This window comes from Sapajus apella, unplaced genomic scaffold (genome assembly GCF_009761245.1).
Source record: "Sapajus apella isolate SASKATOON/1434 unplaced genomic scaffold, GSC_monkey_1.0 scaffold3, whole genome shotgun sequence".
NCBI lineage: Eukaryota > Metazoa > Chordata > Mammalia > Primates > Cebidae > Sapajus > Sapajus apella.
In genome coordinates, this window is record NW_022436943.1 from 18008305 (window position 1) to 18027360 (window position 19056).

Consider the following 19056-nt stretch of genomic DNA (forward strand, 5'->3'; position numbering starts at 1 on the left):
GTGTGTGTGTGTGTGTGTGTGTGTGTGTGTGTGTGTGTGTGTGTGTGTGTAATACCTCTCCTTTATCTCCTATTTACAAAGAGTTATATGCCATACAGACTGTTCTGCATCTTAAGATTTTGTGGGGAGTGGAGATGAGAGTTTTTGTAGGAAAAATTTTATGAGCATTATATTATGAAAAGATTAATTTTATTAACAAAAGTTCTATGTTGGTAAATTTGTGTTTTATCCTTTTTTTTTAAAGATTTCCTTTTGTAGCTGTTTCAATTGGCTTTGCTGTAAATAAAAAGGTATGTTTTTTAAACATACGGTCGATTATATGCCTTGCTCTCATTTTCTGAGAAAAAGTAAATATGTTTTCATAATAAATTCAGGTTTGTCTATATATTTGATTTATATAACTGTATTATTTTGAATATAAGCTACAGGACTGTTAAAATTTTTATGATAAATTTCCAATGAACAAAATTTAATGTCTTCTGAGAAGCAGGAGTTGTAAGGAGAAAATACACAAAAGTAACTGAAGGACAACTCAGTATTTAGTAACCATTGTATGTGTAATAGAGTCAGATGGGATAGGAGCTGATATGTGATTTAAAATGCATCGTGGAGGAGGTGAGATTTGAGCTGGGAATGCTTTAGTAGGTGTTAGTGAAGAAAGGCATTAGAGACCAGCAAGTAGCAGGGGCCAAAGCATAGTTGGCAAATACAGAGTCCATTTAGGAACCTACGCATAGTTCAGATACATATGTCTAAAGTCCAGCAGAATAAAACACGTAGCTATAGCATTTCATTGCTGTTTGGCTACTTAGTTGGTCAAACAGTAAAGGATTGTTACTAACATTTTACCTACCTGTCTTCAAGAAACTTTTGATATGTAAAATCAACATGTACAAAAGCAGTTATAAAATTTCTGAACATAAAACACAAATTAGACAAATGACAACTTGGCCCAGGGTTGTATTAATCAGTAAGAATGTCCAGAAGGAGCTGAGTGAGCATTCAGTATGTAATCAGCCCTAGGCTGTGTGCTAGCCCTCACATTGAACTCACAGCTCAGCACGAAGTTAGGTGTGTGAACAGGTAAAGATGATATGTGGTGAAACCAAGAAAAAAATACTGTGGGAACACAGGATGTCACCAATTCTGCTGAGAGTAGATTGGGAAAATCTTCATGACGGAAGGGGTCTTAGAAGTTGGTCATGTGAGTTGGCCCTTAGAAAACTAGAGGTTTTCCAGATGGGGGAAAAAAAAGAGAGAAGTGTTTTAATCAGAAAGAACAGCTTGGAGAAGTTGAAGACCATGACGTGTGTGGGGAATGGTGAGATGTTCGTGGAGAGGGAAGCACTGCAAGTGGCCGGGACAGAGGTTAGTTTGGCCTTACTGTGAGGCACAGTGGCCAGTCCGTGCAAGAAAATTTAGTTTTTATTTTTAGGTAGTTGGTTTTGAAGTGGAAAGTGACAGATAATTCTAGCAACGCAGAGATTATACTGGGGTGTGGATGATTCTGAACTAAGTAGAGCCAGTGAGAATAGCCAAGGAAATGCCAAAATTGGAAAATGTTTTTAAGATTAAATTTGAAGGAGATTTATGGGGAAGGAATGGGAGGTAATCAGGCAAGGAGTGATTTTGTCTTTGATTGAGATTTTGCAAGACAAGGTTTGGAATCACAGGTTCTTCCCCCTGATTATGAGGTTGATGGGAGCCAAAATGGAATTTGTGGACTGGAAAGAACCAACCTGTATGAATGTGGAGAGCTGAAAGGGAAATGGAAGCAATGGGAGAAGGAAGAAAAAGCCTGAGGTGCCTAACTTATAACAGTGAGGCAGAAAAGAATGTTCTAAAATCATAACTCTGAGACGAATTACTAAGTGAGGTAGAACTAAGAGAATAATGCTGGGAACATGGAGGTCCTGAATTAAGTATTGAATAAATGTTGAGCCGGCAGGCTCCAATTCTTCAGACAAGGCATTTGAGGCAACAAACAAGAAAGTTTGTTGATATTCTCTTTGTGGGACTTTCAGAATAATGAGTGATCAGGGCAGAAGCCACGTGATGTATTAAGAGACTAGAAGATGCAAAATTACTCATTGGCAGTGAAGGGAAAAGGATAGAATAACATTTCGAAAGTTTTGTAAGGAAGAGAGAAACTTGATGAAAAGGCATGAGAAGAAAAATCCAGGAGACAAGGGAATCGGCTGACGGAGTAGTTTTTCACAGAATGTATGAGAGGGTAGGAGTCCTAACACAGAAGTGTTCACTTAGAAAATAGGAAAGGTCTGTCTTCTGAGGCAGGAGAGAGAGAGGTAAGGTGGGTGTTCTTAGATCTGAACTTGAATGGGAGCAGAATCAAGGATTTCAATTCTGGTGACCTCTTTCTCTTGATTAGTCTGGAAATTAACATTTTAAATATCCCACAGTTCAGCCATTTCAATCCATAGTTAATAGTATACCAGATTTTCTTGTTATTTTCTTAGAAAAAAGTATTGGCTTAATGATGAAACATACTCAGGTTTGATGAAGGAAACTTGTTTTCCTCTGCAGGTAGAATTTGGAATTGTATACAGTTGTATGGAAGATAAGATGTACACTGCCAGAAAAGGAAAAGGTGCCTTTTGTAATGGTCAAAAACTGCAGGTTTCACAACAAGAAGGTAGGATTAATTCCAATTTTTGATGCTATTCATATTGTGTACTCATATTTTATTGTTTTTTAATGTTCACCTATGTCTCCAAGTGTTAACTCATTGATAAATTGTGTTTATTTTCTGTATTCTTTTTGACTTCAGTTTTAAATGTGGAGTGGAAGCAGGGAAAGAAATGTAATTGACAGACTCTTCAGGGTCAGCATTTTTTGATAGAGATAGGAATATGATTAAGACTGGCTTCCTATTGTGAACCCAGAATATCTGAGACAGGTCTCAGTGTTCAGGTTATAGGTAGATAAGAGACAAATGATTACATTCTTTTAAGTCCTGAATCAGCCTTTGAAAATACAATTGAGTCTGGCTCAGTGAATCTGCATTTTTACATAAAGAGTAGGGCAGAGGAAGCAATCAGATATGAATTTGTCTCAGATGAGCAGGGGATTGACTTTCTCTTCCACACCTGTGAAGAAGGTAAGCTGTCAGGCTACATTGCCAGGGTGAAATTCAGCCAGAACTGTTTTAGGGTAAGGATCTTGAGGCCCGCAAGGAATTTCCTTGTAGGCAAATTGTGAGGGAGTTATGTAGCTCTTTTATCTTTGTAGGTGTCTTATTTAGGGATTAAATGGGAGACAGATTTGGCTGACATAGTTCCCAGCTTGACTTTTTCCTTGGATTAGTGATTTTTGGGTCCTCAGATTTATTTTCCTTTCACATTGTCCTTGTGGAGTTCATGGTTTATGTTTTCTCTACTGCATCTAAAATTCTTTGCGGAATTCCCCTGATCTGATGTTCCTAGGACCAATTACTACAAAATAAATGGGGGGGAAAGGTCCATTTAAGCTGGGAATCACTGAAAATGAGACATACATATTTTATATGAGCTGAACGGCAATTTAAGTTTTCCTTCTCTATTACATCTGTCGACCTAAAATAAGGAAACTCATGCAAAATTAACGTAGAGAGTTTATTTGGGCCAAAGTTGAGGACAGCAGCCCTGGACACACTTCCAGATTGCCCTGGAGAGTGCTCCAGAGAACTTAGGAGAGGCTGAGGTTTTTAAAGAAAAAGGGACACGCTGGGAGAGGGGATGATTAGAAAAGCTGTTCTTCAGGAATTCTCATTTGTTTACAGAAATAACATTGCTTAGTGATTGGCTATACACTGTTGAATTATAGGGTGTATGGCATTTTATGACTACTTGGCATCAGTTAGTCTAGAGCCCCCAAAGCAAGTGGCTTCAAGTGGTAATTATTTAGCTCCAGTGGGAGTGAGACTGTCTGCAGGTATATTTTAAATGACTCTTCGGGCCTGATAATTTAAAGGGACTGGCATTGTGTAGATTAAAGCTTTTTTTTTTCTTTCTCACAGCTTACTGAAGTTTTAAGTTTCTGTTCTTCCATAAACCACATTAAGCATTTGCCACTGTTTGCACTTTGAGATTCTTTTCAGTGCAACAAGAACTTACAGATACTTGCAAAACAGTTTGAGTTTAGAATCTTTCTAGACTTTTATACTTTTCTCTCTCAATCAAACACTTAATTAAAGAGCAGATTTTTAGGCTATTTCCTTTTTATTAAAATCTAAGACCCCATGAAATGGAGGATATATTCTTATTTTCTAGATGTCAACATGTGAGAAAATACACATCTTAGACCTGAAGGAATGTGGTAGCTTTCATAGAAACCACTCTTTTCCTTTGCATAGTCATTCTTCACTTTACAAAGCATTAAATTATGTAACTTTTTTTTTTTTTCCCAGACGGAGTCTTGCTCTGTCACCCAGGCTGGAGTGCAGTGGCATGATCTTGGCTCACTGCAACCTCCGCCTCCCGGGTTCAAGCAATTCTCCTCCCTCAGCCTCAGAAGTAGCTAGGATTACAGGTGCACGCCACCACACCCAGCTAATTTTTTTGTATTTTTAGTAGAGATGGGGTTTCACCATGTTGGCCAGGCTGATCTGGAACTCCTGACCTTGTGAACAGCCCACCTCAGCCTCCCAAAGTGCTGGGATTACAGGGGTGAGCCACCATGCCTGGCCCTAAATTATTAACTATTAAAAGTAGTACAGCAGTTACAAAAATGCTCAGAACAAATATAGCTGGTGAACATACATCTTAGCTGGTGGGAGCAGGTGAGATGTGGTGTGTTGAGTGTGTCCTGAGCTTCAGTCAGGATGTTCCAGAGGAAAATGGAAAGCCCTGGATTATCTGTCAGCCTTGTAAATGGATGTCGGAGATTTTTACTTTTGTTGTAAAAGTAAAATTTTTACTTTTACTGTAATTTGTTTTCTTACAAATCTGTACATAAATCCCTTATTGAATTTAATCTCTCCTTTTTCCTTTTTATATATTTAAGATATTTGCTTGTTTCCCACCAAAGGTGTTATGTATGCAGGCAAATTGATTACCTTATGTACTTTTTCAGGAAGAGTCTAAGCAGCTGGACTCTGATGCTTATAAACAGGATTACTTTGGAATAATAAATTTGTCAGTATTTTAATATTTAAACACAAACATTTGATAAAACAAGGAAGAGAGATACAAACGTTCTCTTCTGAATTACAAGTATCAGATATTTTCTAGAATTCTAAATATTGAAACCTAACATTTTCTTTTCAGATATTACCAAATCACTCTTGGTGACCGAGTTGGGCTCTTCCAGAACACCAGAGACTGTAAGAATTGTTCTTTCTAATTTGGAAAAGCTTTTTTGCATTCCTGTTCATGGGTAAGCGCTTTACCTTTACGCTGTCTCTCTTTGTGTACGTGTGTGTGCATACACACGCTTTTTTTCCTTTTACCGTTTTAGAGTAAATTATATACATCATGGTTTCTGAAGAATAGGGAGATTCTGTTCCATACCATGAAACCATTTAGGAAACCATTGATTTCATAAATATACTTTTAATCTAATTTGTTATCCGTATTCAGTTTTGTCAGTTGATCTACTAATGTTCTTTATAGCATTTGCCTTCTTATAGAGTAGGATTCAGTCTAGAGTCAGCGTTACTTTTAGTTATGTCTCCTTAGCCTCCTTTGATCTGGAACATTTTCATTGCCTATGAAATTACTGACTTCCTTTACGTTTTCAAATTATTTGCATAGAATTCTACAAGAGAGACTCTTATAATTAATTTCTGGCTTCTCTATATCAGCTGTTGTTTCCCCCTCATCACTTCTTATTTTGGCTATTTGTGTTTTTTTCCTTGTTCTTTTTTCTCAACCAGGATTTTAATTTTACCTGTTTTTTTTTTCTGCACTATTATTTTTGTCCTTGTGCTTTCTTTTGGTTTTGTTTCCTTTTTTTCCTTTTTGATTAGAAAATTTATTTTAATTCCTTTAGGTTTATTGATATAAGTATTTTGGCTATGAATTTTCATCTGATCATTATTTTCATTGTATCCCAAAGATGCTGATATTTACTATTTTCATTATCATTATTTTTCATAAATTCTGTAATTCGCTTGTATTTCTTCTTTCACTGAAGAGTTATATTCTTACATTTTCACAAGGAGAGTCTGTCTTAGTCCATTTTCTGTTGTTCACAATAGAATACCTGAAACTGGGCAATGTGTATGTATAAAGAAAAGGAATTTATTTCTATATAGTTAAGAATTTATTTCTTATAGTATCAAGAAAAGGAATTTATTTCTTATAGTTAAGGAGGCTCAGAAGTCCAAGGTCAAGGGGCTGCATCTGATGAGGGCCTTCTTGCTGGTGGAGAGTCTTTATAGAGTCCTGCAGTAGCACGTATGACATGGTGGGGCTGAGCACGCTAGCTCAGGTTTCTGTTTTTCTCCTTATAAAGTCACCAGTCCTAGTCCTATGGTGACTCATTAATCTATTAACCCATCAGTGGATTAATCCATTCATGAGGGCATAGCCCTCTTAGAGACCCCACCTCTCAGTACTGCTAGATTGGGGATGAAGCTTCAGCATGAGTATTGGACGCAATAAACATTCAAACCACAGCATTCCTCCCCTGGCACCCCTAGATTTCTCTTTTTCACATACAAATACACTTATTCCAACCCCAGGGTCCTAAAGTCTTCACTTGTTCTATCATGAACTTAAAAGTTTAAAGTCCAGAGTCTCATTTATGAGCCTGTGAAATCAAAACAATCTGCCTGCTTCAAAGATACAGTAGTGACACAGGCATATGACAGGCATTCCCATTCCAAAAGGGAAAATTAGGCAAAAAGAAAAACAGGCCCTAGACAAGTCCAGAACCCAGCAGGGCAGACATGCAATCTTAAAGCTGAAGAATAATCACTTTTGACTCCATGTACCACCTCATGGACACAATGGGGGTTGAGGGCTGGGTAAAGGCCTCTGGCAGCCATGCCCCTGTGGCTTTGCAGGTATAGCCCATATGTCTACTGGCACGGATTGGAGTCTAGTGCCTGAAGTTTTCCAAGGTGTACCTTGCATGTGGCTAGTGACTCCATAGTTCTGAGGTCTCAGTGGTGGTCCTGCTTTCATGGCTCCGCTAGTCAGGCATTACCCTTGTGGGGCCTCTCTGCGGTGGCCTTACTTCCTGGGCTCTGCTAGGCTTTACCTTGCTGGAGAGTCTCTGCTACCTCTACTCTCACAGTTCTACTGTGGCTCTGCCCTTGAGACAAGTCTCTTCCTGGGCTCCCAGGCTTCTGAGGACATTCTTTGAGGCCAAGTGGAGGCTGGAAAGCCTCCACAGCTCTTAGTTTCTGCAAGCTTGAAGAATTAGTGTCATGCTGCCAAGATTTACAACTTATACCTTGTAGAGATGTGGTATAACTCACACCTGGGATCACTTGACCTTGGCTAGGGTGCAGTGAGCACCGTCTTTGGTAGCTCTGGGCAGCCAGCATTGGAGAGTGTCCCGGCCTGTTCCATGAAACAAGTCTGCCCTGATAAGGGCAGGCCCATTGTGGACCAGTAAAGGGAGGGACAGTCTTCAAGATCTCTTAAATGCCTTCAGGTTCTTTCTTTTTGTCTTTAGAAATAACACCTGGCTCCCTTGTAGCTGTGCTAATCTGTTTAGCAAATGGTTCCTGGCTAGCCCTTTGTTTCCTCCTCTGAACACACTTTTTCACTCTTTACCTGGCCAGATTGAGAATTTTCCAAGTTTTTCTGCTCTGCTTCCCTTTGTTTGTTTGTTTGTTTGGAGATGGGGTCTCATGCTGTTGCCCTGGCTGGATTGCAGTGGCATGATTATAGCTCACTGCAGCCTCAACCTCCTGGGGTCAAGCGGTCCTCCCACATCAGCCTCCCAAGTAGCTGGGACCACAGGTTTGCATGACTACATCCAGTGAATTTTTGTATTTATGGTGTTTTTTGTAGAAATGGCATTTTGCCATGCTGTCCAGGCTGATCTCCAATTCCTGGGCTCAAGCAATCTGCCCAAGTTGGCTTTCCAAAATGCTGGGATTACAGGCGTGAGCCACTGCATCTGGCTACTCTACTTCCCTTTGAATTATAAATTTTTTTTTTAAATTACTCCTTTGCTTGCAAATCTCAGCTTAAGTGGCCAAAATTAACCAAGCAGTTCCTTCTATAATTCATTTAGAAATTTCTTCTACCAGATACCCTAATTCTTTACTCTTAGGTTTAGGCTTTCAAGAAACTCTCAGTTATGGACACAGTTCGGACAAGTTCTTTGCTGTTTTATAACAAGGATGGCCTTTCCTCCAGGATACTTTGTTCCTCAGTTTTATCTGAGACTGAATCAGAATACTGTTCCGATTTCTATCAGCATTCTGGACAGAGTGACTTAACGCAACCTCCAAGGTGTTCCAAACTTTCCATGGCCTTGTCTTGTAAGCCCTCACCAAAATCTCCCTTAATGCTTTATTCACGGAAATGCAGGCATTTTCTAGCCTGCTTCTCCGAATTCTTTATCTTCCACCCATTACCCATTTCCAAGCCGCTTCTACATTTTCAAGTATTTGTTATCAGCATCACCGCACTCTTAACCTATAATTCATGAACCTATGGATAGATGAATCCATTCATGAAGACAAAGCCCTCATGACCTAATCACTTCTTAAAAGCACCCCCCCCAGTACTGCCACATTCATGATTAAGTTTCAACATGTGTTTTAGAGGGAACAAACATTCGGCCATGGCAGACACCTTTTGGCTTATTTAAAAATTTCATCTTTTATCTGTAGTTTTATTACATTATAATAATTCTGCTTTCTGGAACCTACTGATATTTTCTTTGTACCCTATTCTATGATCAATATTTGTCAGTTTCATATGCACTGAAAATGGTATAATTCTCTATTTTCAGGGTATAACATTCAATATATAGCCAAAAGATTTACCTCATTAATTTTTTTTTTTTTTTTTTATCTACTTGCCCTGTCTTATACTGAGAGTCTCTGATGTATCAGATTCTTTCAGTGTGTTTCTCTGTATTTCTCCTTGCAACTCTGTTATTTTATGTAGGTGGAAACTATGTTATTTCATGGCTATTCATAATAGTTACATACATAGTTTACTGTGTAATTTTTATGTGTTCTATGTCTTGTTTCATGTTTTTTTGCTTGAAATTTACTTTGACATCAGAATTCCAATTCTTTCTTTCTTTTTTTTTTTTTTTTTTTTTTTCAGAGACGGAGTCTTACTCTGTCGCCCAAGCTGGAGTGCAGTGGCACAGTCTTGGCTCACTGCAACCTCCATCTCCCAGATTCGGGCAGTTCACCTGCCTCAGCCTCCTGAGTAGCTGGGATTACAGGCACATGCCACCACATCTGGCTAATTTTTTGTATTTTTTAGTAGAGATGGGGTTTCACCATGTTGCCCAGGCTGGTCTCAAACTCCTGAGCTTAGGCAGTCTGCTTCTCGGCCTCCCAAAGTGCTGGGATTACAGGCAGGAGCCACTGTGCCTGGCCCCCTGATTTCTTATTGTTGCTATTTGCCTGATAAATCTTTGTCCATCCTTTTATTTTTAGTCATTTGAATCGCTGCATTTGAAGTGTGCCAGTTGTATACAGCGTTTCGTGGAATTTCACTTTATAAGTCAATTCGAAAATATTTTTCTTTTAATAGATAGGTTAGGCCTATTGCTTTATTGATATGACTGCTTTTGTCTCAATTCTGTTGTATTTTGTGTTATAATTACTGTCTTTATGATGTTGTAGTTACTGTGTTCATTTGATGTGCCTTCTCTGCTTCTTTTAAAATTTCTTTTGTATTTATAAAGATTATGTTTTATTCCAGCGAGTTTCTTTTGTAATAAAACTTTTTATAGTACCTTTAATATTCTTTTATTAATTATTTACTATCTAGAATGTTTTGGCTTTCCCTATTGCCTATATAACTATCTCCCATTCCCTGTATATAGCTCTTTATCCCATTTTTAAAGTTGCATTCTGTCTACTTTACCAGAACATATTATATTTACATATTCTTCAACCCACGACCCTGCTCTTTGATCCTAGTTCTTTATTTGACATTATATAATGCCCACATCCTTCTGTGAAGTATTCCAGCTACCTTTTTAATTGGATGAAGTTCATCCTCTGGTAGATTCCTTGCAGGAGGGCACATGTGCACAATTTTCCCTGAGTTTGGGTATTTTCCAAAATGCTTTTCTGTGGCCTTGAGACTTGCAGGACAGCTTGGCTGGATATAGTATCCTTAATGAAAGTATAAATTTCTTGAAAATGTTCTTTCACTGTTGCCTTGCTTTGTATATTGTTTTGGGGAAATCTGATGTGAATCTAATTTTTCTTGGCTTTTACATTATTTTATCTTTTAACTGGAGGCTGTTTTTTTTTCCCCTTAATTTTTGGCTAACAGTTTCTAAAGGAAATATCTTAGAATTGTTCATTCTGGGTCAGTTACCTGTTTCAGTAAATAGATTCATGTCCTTTTAATTTCTGGAAAGTTTTCTTAAGATGTAGTAGTTTAAATACTAGTGTACTTCTATTATAATTTTTTTTCTTTAAAGACTTCAGTAGGAATGCTCCATCTCCTTGGTGTCTTTATTTCATCCACTTTGTCTCTGTCTCTTTTTACTTCTTTTATTGCTTTTCCTAATTTCTCTTTATTAAGTTTTCTTTTCATCTGTTCATTTATTGGTACCTTGTAATTTATTCTTTATTCCTGACATAATTTTGTCTTTTATTTCCCCACCCTATTTCTTTCCTGAGTTCAGTCATCTTGTTTTATGTTTGTGTTTTGGTCCATTTCTGCTCTTAGTTTCTATATCTCTGATTTAACAGGAAGTATTCACAAGTATTTGTTTGAAAATATTTAAATCAGATTGAATTCATATTCATTTTATTCCCCTTCATTGTTGGTTTTGGGGGGAGACTTTATAGCAAAAACAAAAAGAAAAAACAAAACCATTTTTATTGACAGTGTCTGATGTTTTGCAGTAGTTTTGTGTGAATGTGGTCTACTTTTTCCTATTTCATTTCATTTTGTGATCAGGGTTCCTGGTTTCAGAATTTCTTATTTTGCCAGTTGTGCCCTTCTGTCCATTTTCTTTTATGAATATCTGGTGGTTGTAGATAGAGTTGGCTTCTCTTGTTTATTATTCATTTCTGCAGGATCCTTAAGTTTTCACGTAGTTCCTACTTTTCCTCTACTTGTTTGCAAGGAGTACAACCTCTGCTATCTTATCTGATTCTCCTTCAGAATCACAGTTTCTCTGAAGCTGCCTGGTCAGGTTCTGTGTGTTTTCTTGCCCCTTACCTGTAGCCAGGACTATGAATTACCAAGTGCTGATCTGTGCTCAGTGTTTTTGTGTTTATTGTCTCACTTACTCTTTTCTGAGGGTGGTTTTGTCTTTGTTCCCTGTGGGTCCTCTGCTCCTCCCTGCCCTTCCTTTACAAAGTCTTTTCTGCCTCCTCTCCCCTACTCTGTGCATCTAGGGCTTCTGGTGCTCTGTTAGAAATCATTTATTTGTTTTCTTCTACTTAGAGGTAGTTTGAGAGTTTGTGCTTCCTGATTTCTAGAAATGCTGAAGGAATGGGTCCTATGGGTTTTATTTGTTCTACTTATTAATTTCATATGATTATTCTCCAGGAGGATATATAGGAAGTTTCAAAAATTGACATGCCATTATTATTCTCCAAACCTCAGAGGCTTTCTGTAATGACAGTTTTATACATGGAGAAATTAAAAGGAAATACTTACCCTTATTTTTATCCTTAAATCTTCAAGAAAAGCTAGAGGTTTGAGGTCCTTAATTTTAAAATAGTTAATGCTATATTAAATAGCATTTCTTTGACCATAGTTGTCTATGTGAAAAATCACAATAAAAATCCATTATTGAACAAAATCTGGGGATTTTGAATAAACACAGATACTATTTTCACCACCTACTATTCTTACCTTTTTCTTTTTGAAAATATCATCAGTGAGTTAGAAGAGTCTTAGAACTGATCAAAGATCATCTAATAATCTAGCCTTATTTTGTAGATGAGTTGACTGAGGTTCAAGGATGTGATGTGGCTGGTTGAGATTGCATAGGTGGATGGAAATATTGACTACAATCCTGGCTTCCAGATCATTTTCTTCAATATTGAACTTCTCTTAGGAGTCAGAATCTTCAAAATACAGTTTGACCATGTACAAACTAATTATGTACTCTGCATATGTGGTCTATATAGTAATGAATAAAGTAAAAGAGAGTCTGGTCAAATAGCTACAGAACCCCCCAGAATGATGCCCTTGAGGGAATGGCAATAAACTTGCTGCTGCAGTGTGCTATCTTGAAGCAAAGACTTTAACCATGGGCTGTAAAATGGTTATGTTAGTCATAAAAGAACTACAAGAGGTTTACAGCTTTCACCTTTAATTTTGCTGTTGGATGAAATAAAAACTAATTTTTACTTCAGATTTTTTTCAAAAGTATAACCAGGAAAATATTACTAAGGAGAAATACTGACTTACTGATTTCTTTCATGATCTTTTACATTCAGCTGATTCTTCAGTTTTGCAATGGGATTTCAGAATTACTTATGCAAGCAATGAAACTAAAGAGAGTTATAATCTGAATGAATGCTTTAAACAAGCAGAAACAGTCTAATAGTTTCCTAAGAACTAACATTTATGAGGCAAAGTAAATTATTCTGGATCCATTTCCTTTGTTTAATTTTCAGGAATTCATGTAGGTGAAATGCACTATGTATGGTATATGATACTTCCGACATGGTTTAGAGAATAATTTTATCATAAAAGTAGCTATTTTTGTTATGAACACTATATGCTAGGCACTCTGCTAGGTGCTTTATAAATATTAGCTGTAGTCATTAGTACACTTGTCCAAAGTAAAGTGGAATCCTTATTTGATGACATGAAAGCAACGACTTAGAAAAGAAACTTCTTCAAGATTATGGTTTTTAAGCGGCTTAGCATGGGAGCAAACTCAAATCTTTGTTACATCAAACATAACCCTTTTTACAATATACCGTATTAGCTGTATAGGCGGACCACAGCTATATAGGAGGACTACGCTAAGATAGGATTCAGAACACATAGCACAGAATCTACATCCTAGTCTTAATTACCTGGTAGTTAAGTAATCTGGTAATCCTTTGATAATATTTTCCATAAAAGAATATTCTCTTGCTGATTGCAAGACCGCTTGCCTGAAATCCCATGATGCTCATTAGAAGTGACGGAAGTCCCACTAGTAGGTATCACTGTTTTTCCACTAGCCTGGGATTCTATATCTGAATAGAATACCAGGGAATTACTTATGAAAGACCTTGGTATTTGCATTCTGTGATGTGAGATATCAGCTATCACATATCTCATGTGAAAAGTGGGGAAATGCACTTTTCTTTATAACTAAAAAAAATGCCATGAAAGTTAATTTGATTTTATTTATCTGGGAAACAAACATCTGTGAAAATTTGGTGCACTTAACTACTGCTTTCTCAAATTTGATGTGCGGCAAAAGCATATGAAGGAAAACATGCCAAATCAATGACATTATGTTACTCTAACCCTTTTTTAAATTTCTTTGACTTGAAGGATGTACTTAGGTGCAATATTTTTTTATTTTAATTTTTGGGATATAAAAATTCGTAACACCACATTAGTCATCAGTTTCCCATGTTTTTAAATAAATAAACTGAAAGATCTCACCAAACAGAACTCACTCCCTTATTTCGATCGCTTTAAACCGTTGCAGAAGTAGTTTGTTACTTGAAAGTAACTTGCAAACATGATGATGTTTGTCTTCTAAATACACATTTCAGTGTGCATGTCTCTAACAAAAGGGATATTGTCTAACACAGCCACAGTACAATGATAAAGGAAAGGGAATTAACATGGATACATAATCTAATATAAAGACTGTATTCACATTTTGAAAATTTTAATCCAACATCCAATCCAGAGTCATGCATTGCATTTAATTGTCATTTCTCATCAATTTCCTTTAATTTAGAACTTGCTTAGTATTTGTCTTTTATGACCTTGACATTTTTCAAAAGTATAGGCCAATTATTTTGTAGTTTGTCTCTTGATTTGAATGCCTGGTTTTCTCGTGATTATGCATTTTTGCCGGGAATGCCACAGAAGTAATGTTCTGTTCTTCTTAGTGCATTTTATCAGGCACATTTCTTTTTGTTCCATTATGAGTGATAATAACCTGGATCATTGTAAAGATGGTATTTTTCCATTGTACTTACTATATGTCTTGTGGAGAGACACTTTGACACTCTGTAAGTATCAAACTTTCACCCACTAATTTTAACATTGATGATTCTTTACTGAATAAATTATTACTATAATTCCTTTCAAGTGTATTCATATTTAACTTAACTTGTTTTCAAGGAAGAGGTGCTATGAGAGGGAAAACCTGCAGTAATTTTCCAAGGCAGGCTTAGGTCTGTGCAGAGGCTGGTGTGCTGTTGTTGCTTTAGGCAGATGTATGATGCAAACCCAATTGAGAATGACCAGTACCATGATATTTTACACGTCCTAGAGATTATTTGCATTGTGGGGTATGTTTGTATGTGTGTAAAATAATATAAGCTTTAATAGCTGGATTTAGACAAATATTAATATATTTGCATTTTATTATAGTTGAATTAAGCATTATTTTCAGTTTTTTTCTGAAAATTTATTGTTTTAATGTTTAATTTTTTAAATTATTGCTTTGTGAGGGTTAGTTTTGTGAATTATATAACATACCATGATAATTAGATTTATACATACTTTTATTTTACAATTAGATGTCACCTCTTAAAATCTTTACCCTCTAGATTGGTTCAAGTTTCTTCAATTGACACTTAAAGTGAAGTTAAGGAGGAATATCTTACTTGGAAGGATTATTTTTTTCAATTTTATTTCTAAATCGTATTTGCCAGGATCCGGAGTGTTGGAACAGCAGCTGTTAATATGTGCCTTGTAGCAACTGGAGGAGCAGATGCATATTATGAAATGGGAATTCACTGCTGGGATGTTGCCGGAGCTGGTATTATTGTTACTGAAGCTGGTGGTGTGCTGATGGATGTTACAGGTAAAATTATGGACAATAAAGCAGATCTCCACACTTCTGTTGGACTTTTTTCCATATGTAGAATTTAAGAAACTTTTTGATACATGTTATACTGCAGCTTTTGAAGCAGAAACAAGCTATATATGTATGTGTAAAATCAAAATAAGCATTAGGAGATAGAGGTGAGGATAAGAGCTAATGGTAAAGCGAGACTTACAATGGTAAATGGCTAATCCTTTTCTAGTGAGAGCTTCAGGTACTCCTGAAAGGCTATAGAAAAAGCCTAGACGAAGCTTGTCCAGTCTGCATCCCATGGGCCACATGCAGCCCAGGATGGCTTTGAATGTGACTCAACACAGATTTGTAAACTTTCCTAAAACATAATGAGTTTTTTTAAAAAAATTTTAGCTCATCAGCTATCATTAGTGCTAGTGTATTTTATATGTGGCCCAAGACAATTCTTACTCTTTCAGTGTGGCCCTGGGAAGCCAAAAGATTGGACAGCCTTGGCCTAGACAGTCACTGATTCTGAAGCTTGTACCCAGAGCTCTTTGAATGGTGACAGTGGTGATAGTTGATGATGGATTTCTTCCACCATCACTCTCTGTGTTGCAACTAGAGAAGTGAAATATTTACTTTGAGCTGATGGTGAAAATTTTAAAGTGAAGGGTGAATCTGGGTTGAAAGAATTCACCAGTGATCTGGGAGAAAGGCAACAAAGGAATAGGAAATAGGAAGGACAATGGTATGAAAATGCGTTGGATTTACATTTTCTGTCTGTAGATTCTTAAACAATAAAGAGGTAATAAGAATGCGTAAAAATAGAAATAAAGAAAATATGACATTTTCTAACTGATAGGACTTCATTATTTAATCAAAAATTACGCTTAGATACTTAGTTATATATTGCCTATGCTTCCACACTGTAGAAATGTAACAGAGTAGATTTTTGTTTAAGAAAACCGAAAGTATTAAAATGTTATGTGACCATAGTACATACTGCTATACTAGTTTTATATGAATTATTTTTGTACCAGATAAAACTGTTTTCATACTTGTTTGCTTTTAGGTGGACCATTTGATTTGATGTCACGAAGAGTAATTGCTGCAAATAATAGAATATTAGCAGAAAGAATAGCCAAAGAAATTCAGGTAGTACCTTTGCAACGAGACGATGAAGATTAGTTACAGTAGCCTCCTAGTCGATTGCAGATGCTTTTCCCAGATTTGGTGACTCACCGATGGATATGTGTTTCAAGAGTATGATAATGCTTGGTTTAAATTCTCTTTGTCCAGGTTAAAAATTTGGAACTTGTTCCATATTTTACTATGACTAGGTTTGTAAGAATTGACATAATATTTGTTTCATTGATTTAAAAACATGTGTATGTTAGAATGTACTTTAGGGAACATACCCAGGAAGTGCAGTTGATAAGTATAACATCAGCTGAAATAGTCAGTTTGGTGTTTCTAAATATCTGTGGTCCCCTGAAATTTTGACTTATTATATAGGTGCAGAGACACCCACTTAGAAAGTTACCTGTTTGGAAAAAAATTTCTCTTTAGTTTTAAAAACCGTATATAATTAAATTTGTAAGGATATACTGAATACTTCCTAGGCCAACATTTTTTTCTTTGCAGAGAACCTTTTTTGTTTTATTCTTCAGGGTTCATATAACACTTGGCCCATTACATACATATCTAGGCAACTAAAAACAAACATTGTATGAATGAATATTTTTAAGGTAGTAATTCCTAGTTGTTATAATACATACATAAAGTAATGAGTTCAGCATTCTGTATTTTTGCTCCAGGCTTGAAGTAAAGGTTATCTAGTTAAATTTTTTATATTTTATATTACCATGCCATTTCACATTATAATACAGCCAGATAGCATTGCTTATTGTGGGCATTTATGCAGTGAATAAATTTTCCAAAACAGTTGCCTATTTGGATTTGCTTTAAAGTCCTGCGTAAAAGAGAAGAAACTATTTCTATAATAAAAAGCACTCTCATCAGATATCTGACATAATTAGATACAATATAACATTTTACTAAATCCAGCATTCATGTTTTAAAGGTGTTTACACTGATTCGACTATGCTGGCAAATATACTGTATTGTTAATATTGAACTATTTTATTTTTCTCTTAGTCTCTTTATTTAATTCACTTCATTGCTGCTGGGTTCTCTTTGGCCTTTAAAAATATTTCTTAGTGGTCATTGCCCTGCAGAACTCAAAAAGAAAATTGTACTGGTTCGTAGACATTTTGAAAGGGTTAATTTATTGTTCAGCCTTATCCCTTGGCATGTGAACAGAGTACTAGACTTATTGTAGGTTCATATGAGCTTTATGCTGTAAAATGAAAAGTGCTTCTATAAAGTTTTCAAGGTAGGGGGTGATTTTATTGTTGTGTATATCTAGTAAATATGTGTGATACTAAGGTTTGAGTGCTATTATTTTGTACTGTTGATCACAGCACTTAAAACATACTGTATTATTCTAGGACACGTTTTTGCAATTAAATTTATTTTAATTAAAATGATCATGAATAAAACTTTAAATTAATTGATATTTTTATTGTTAATCATTATTATTGTTGTTGTTGTTAATGTTATTTTTAGATTTAGTATCTTGCTCTTGTCCTGATTGCTATGGTGCAGTCATAGCTCACTGTATCCTTAAATTCCTGGGCTCAAGTGATCCTCATTCTTCAGTATCCTGAGTAGCTAGGACTATACGTTCATGCCACCATGCCCTGCTAATGTTTTAATTTTACTTTTGTAAAGATGGGAGTCTTCCAATGTTTTCCAGGTTCCTTGGCCTCCCAAAATGTTGGGATTACAGATGTGAGCCACCAAGCCAGGCCATGATATTTACATTATTAATGTTAATAGTTCAAACTACTTTTAGAGGTTTTGTTTTGTTTTGTTTTTGTTTTTTGAAGACAGTGTCTTGCTCTTTTGCTTCGACAGGAGTGCAGTGGCATGATCATCACTCATTGCAGCCTCAACTTTCTGGGTTCAAGATACCCTCCCACGTCAGCCTCCCTAGTAACTGGAACCACAGGCACATGCCACCATGCCTGGCCAATTTTTTATTTTTTAGAGACAGAATCTTTCTATGTTGCCTAGGCTGGTCTCAAACTCCTGGGCTCAAGTGATCCTCCCACCTCAGCCTCCCAAAGTTCTGGTATTACAGGTGTGAGCCATTGTGCCCAACATACTTTTAGAGGTTTTGCTTTGAGTTACAAATATTTGAAACTTGCAAATATAACTTAATCTACATTCTTTTTTGCCTGTAATTTTCCCAGCTTTTCCAAAAATGTAATTTTTTTCTATAATAGCTGTTACATCTATTTATTCTAAATGCAATTGCATGTTTTGTGTCTGAAATTTCTTTAGACGTTGAAAAAGGATAATTGACAAGATAATTATCTAATATTTGAAAGTATTTCTTTGAGTAACAGGACTTGTTAGACTTAGCACGTGTGTGTTTTAGTCAGTGTATATCATCTTTCTGTATTTGTACACATACATAGATACATATGTAAAATATATGTACTTGAACACCTGTCCCTTGCCTTTTACACGAAATTCATTCTGTCCTATACTTGTGAAGAATTCTTTGACTTTATTACGAATTACCAGCTATTCCCAGAATTGGTTTACAGTGTCTAAGTCAGTAGTTTTCCTGGGATGTGTACTATTGTCACTCGTTTGTCCTTAATTTTAAGATCTAGTCTAGAGCCTAAAATATGTTTGAAGAAAACAAAAATAATTATTTCAAACCATTTCCTTTTACTGCAGTTCCCTATGTTTACCCTGCCTCATTTAGTAAAAATATGTAGTTTTTATTACCGTCTATTTAGTCACACACATAGTTTAAAATTTCAAATACTGCTACACAGCTCAGAATGAAAACCAGCATTTTCCTGTTCCTTTCTCTCCCACCCCTGAGTT

At 36.2% G+C, this 19056-nt stretch overlaps 1 protein-coding gene across 3 annotated transcripts in view; it reads left to right on the forward strand.

Moving 5' to 3' along the window:
- Positions 1–17674, forward strand: part of IMPA1 (inositol monophosphatase 1) — a 25777-nt gene extending 8103 nt beyond the window's left edge. For 2 of the 3 annotated variants that reach the window (XM_032250403.1, XM_032250418.1), the window contains exons 5-9: positions 245–290; positions 2545–2653; positions 5265–5373; positions 14963–15114; positions 16163–17674. In XM_032250403.1, coding sequence (XP_032106294.1) covers positions 245–290; positions 2545–2653; positions 5265–5373; positions 14963–15114; positions 16163–16278 — 532 coding nt within the window. In that variant the 3' untranslated portion in view covers positions 16279–17674. The remainder of the gene's footprint in view (positions 1–244; positions 291–2544; positions 2654–5264; positions 5374–14962; positions 15115–16162) is intronic. The other variant, XM_032250411.1, reaches the window with a different exon arrangement.
- Positions 17675–19056: the final 1382 nt, after the last annotated feature.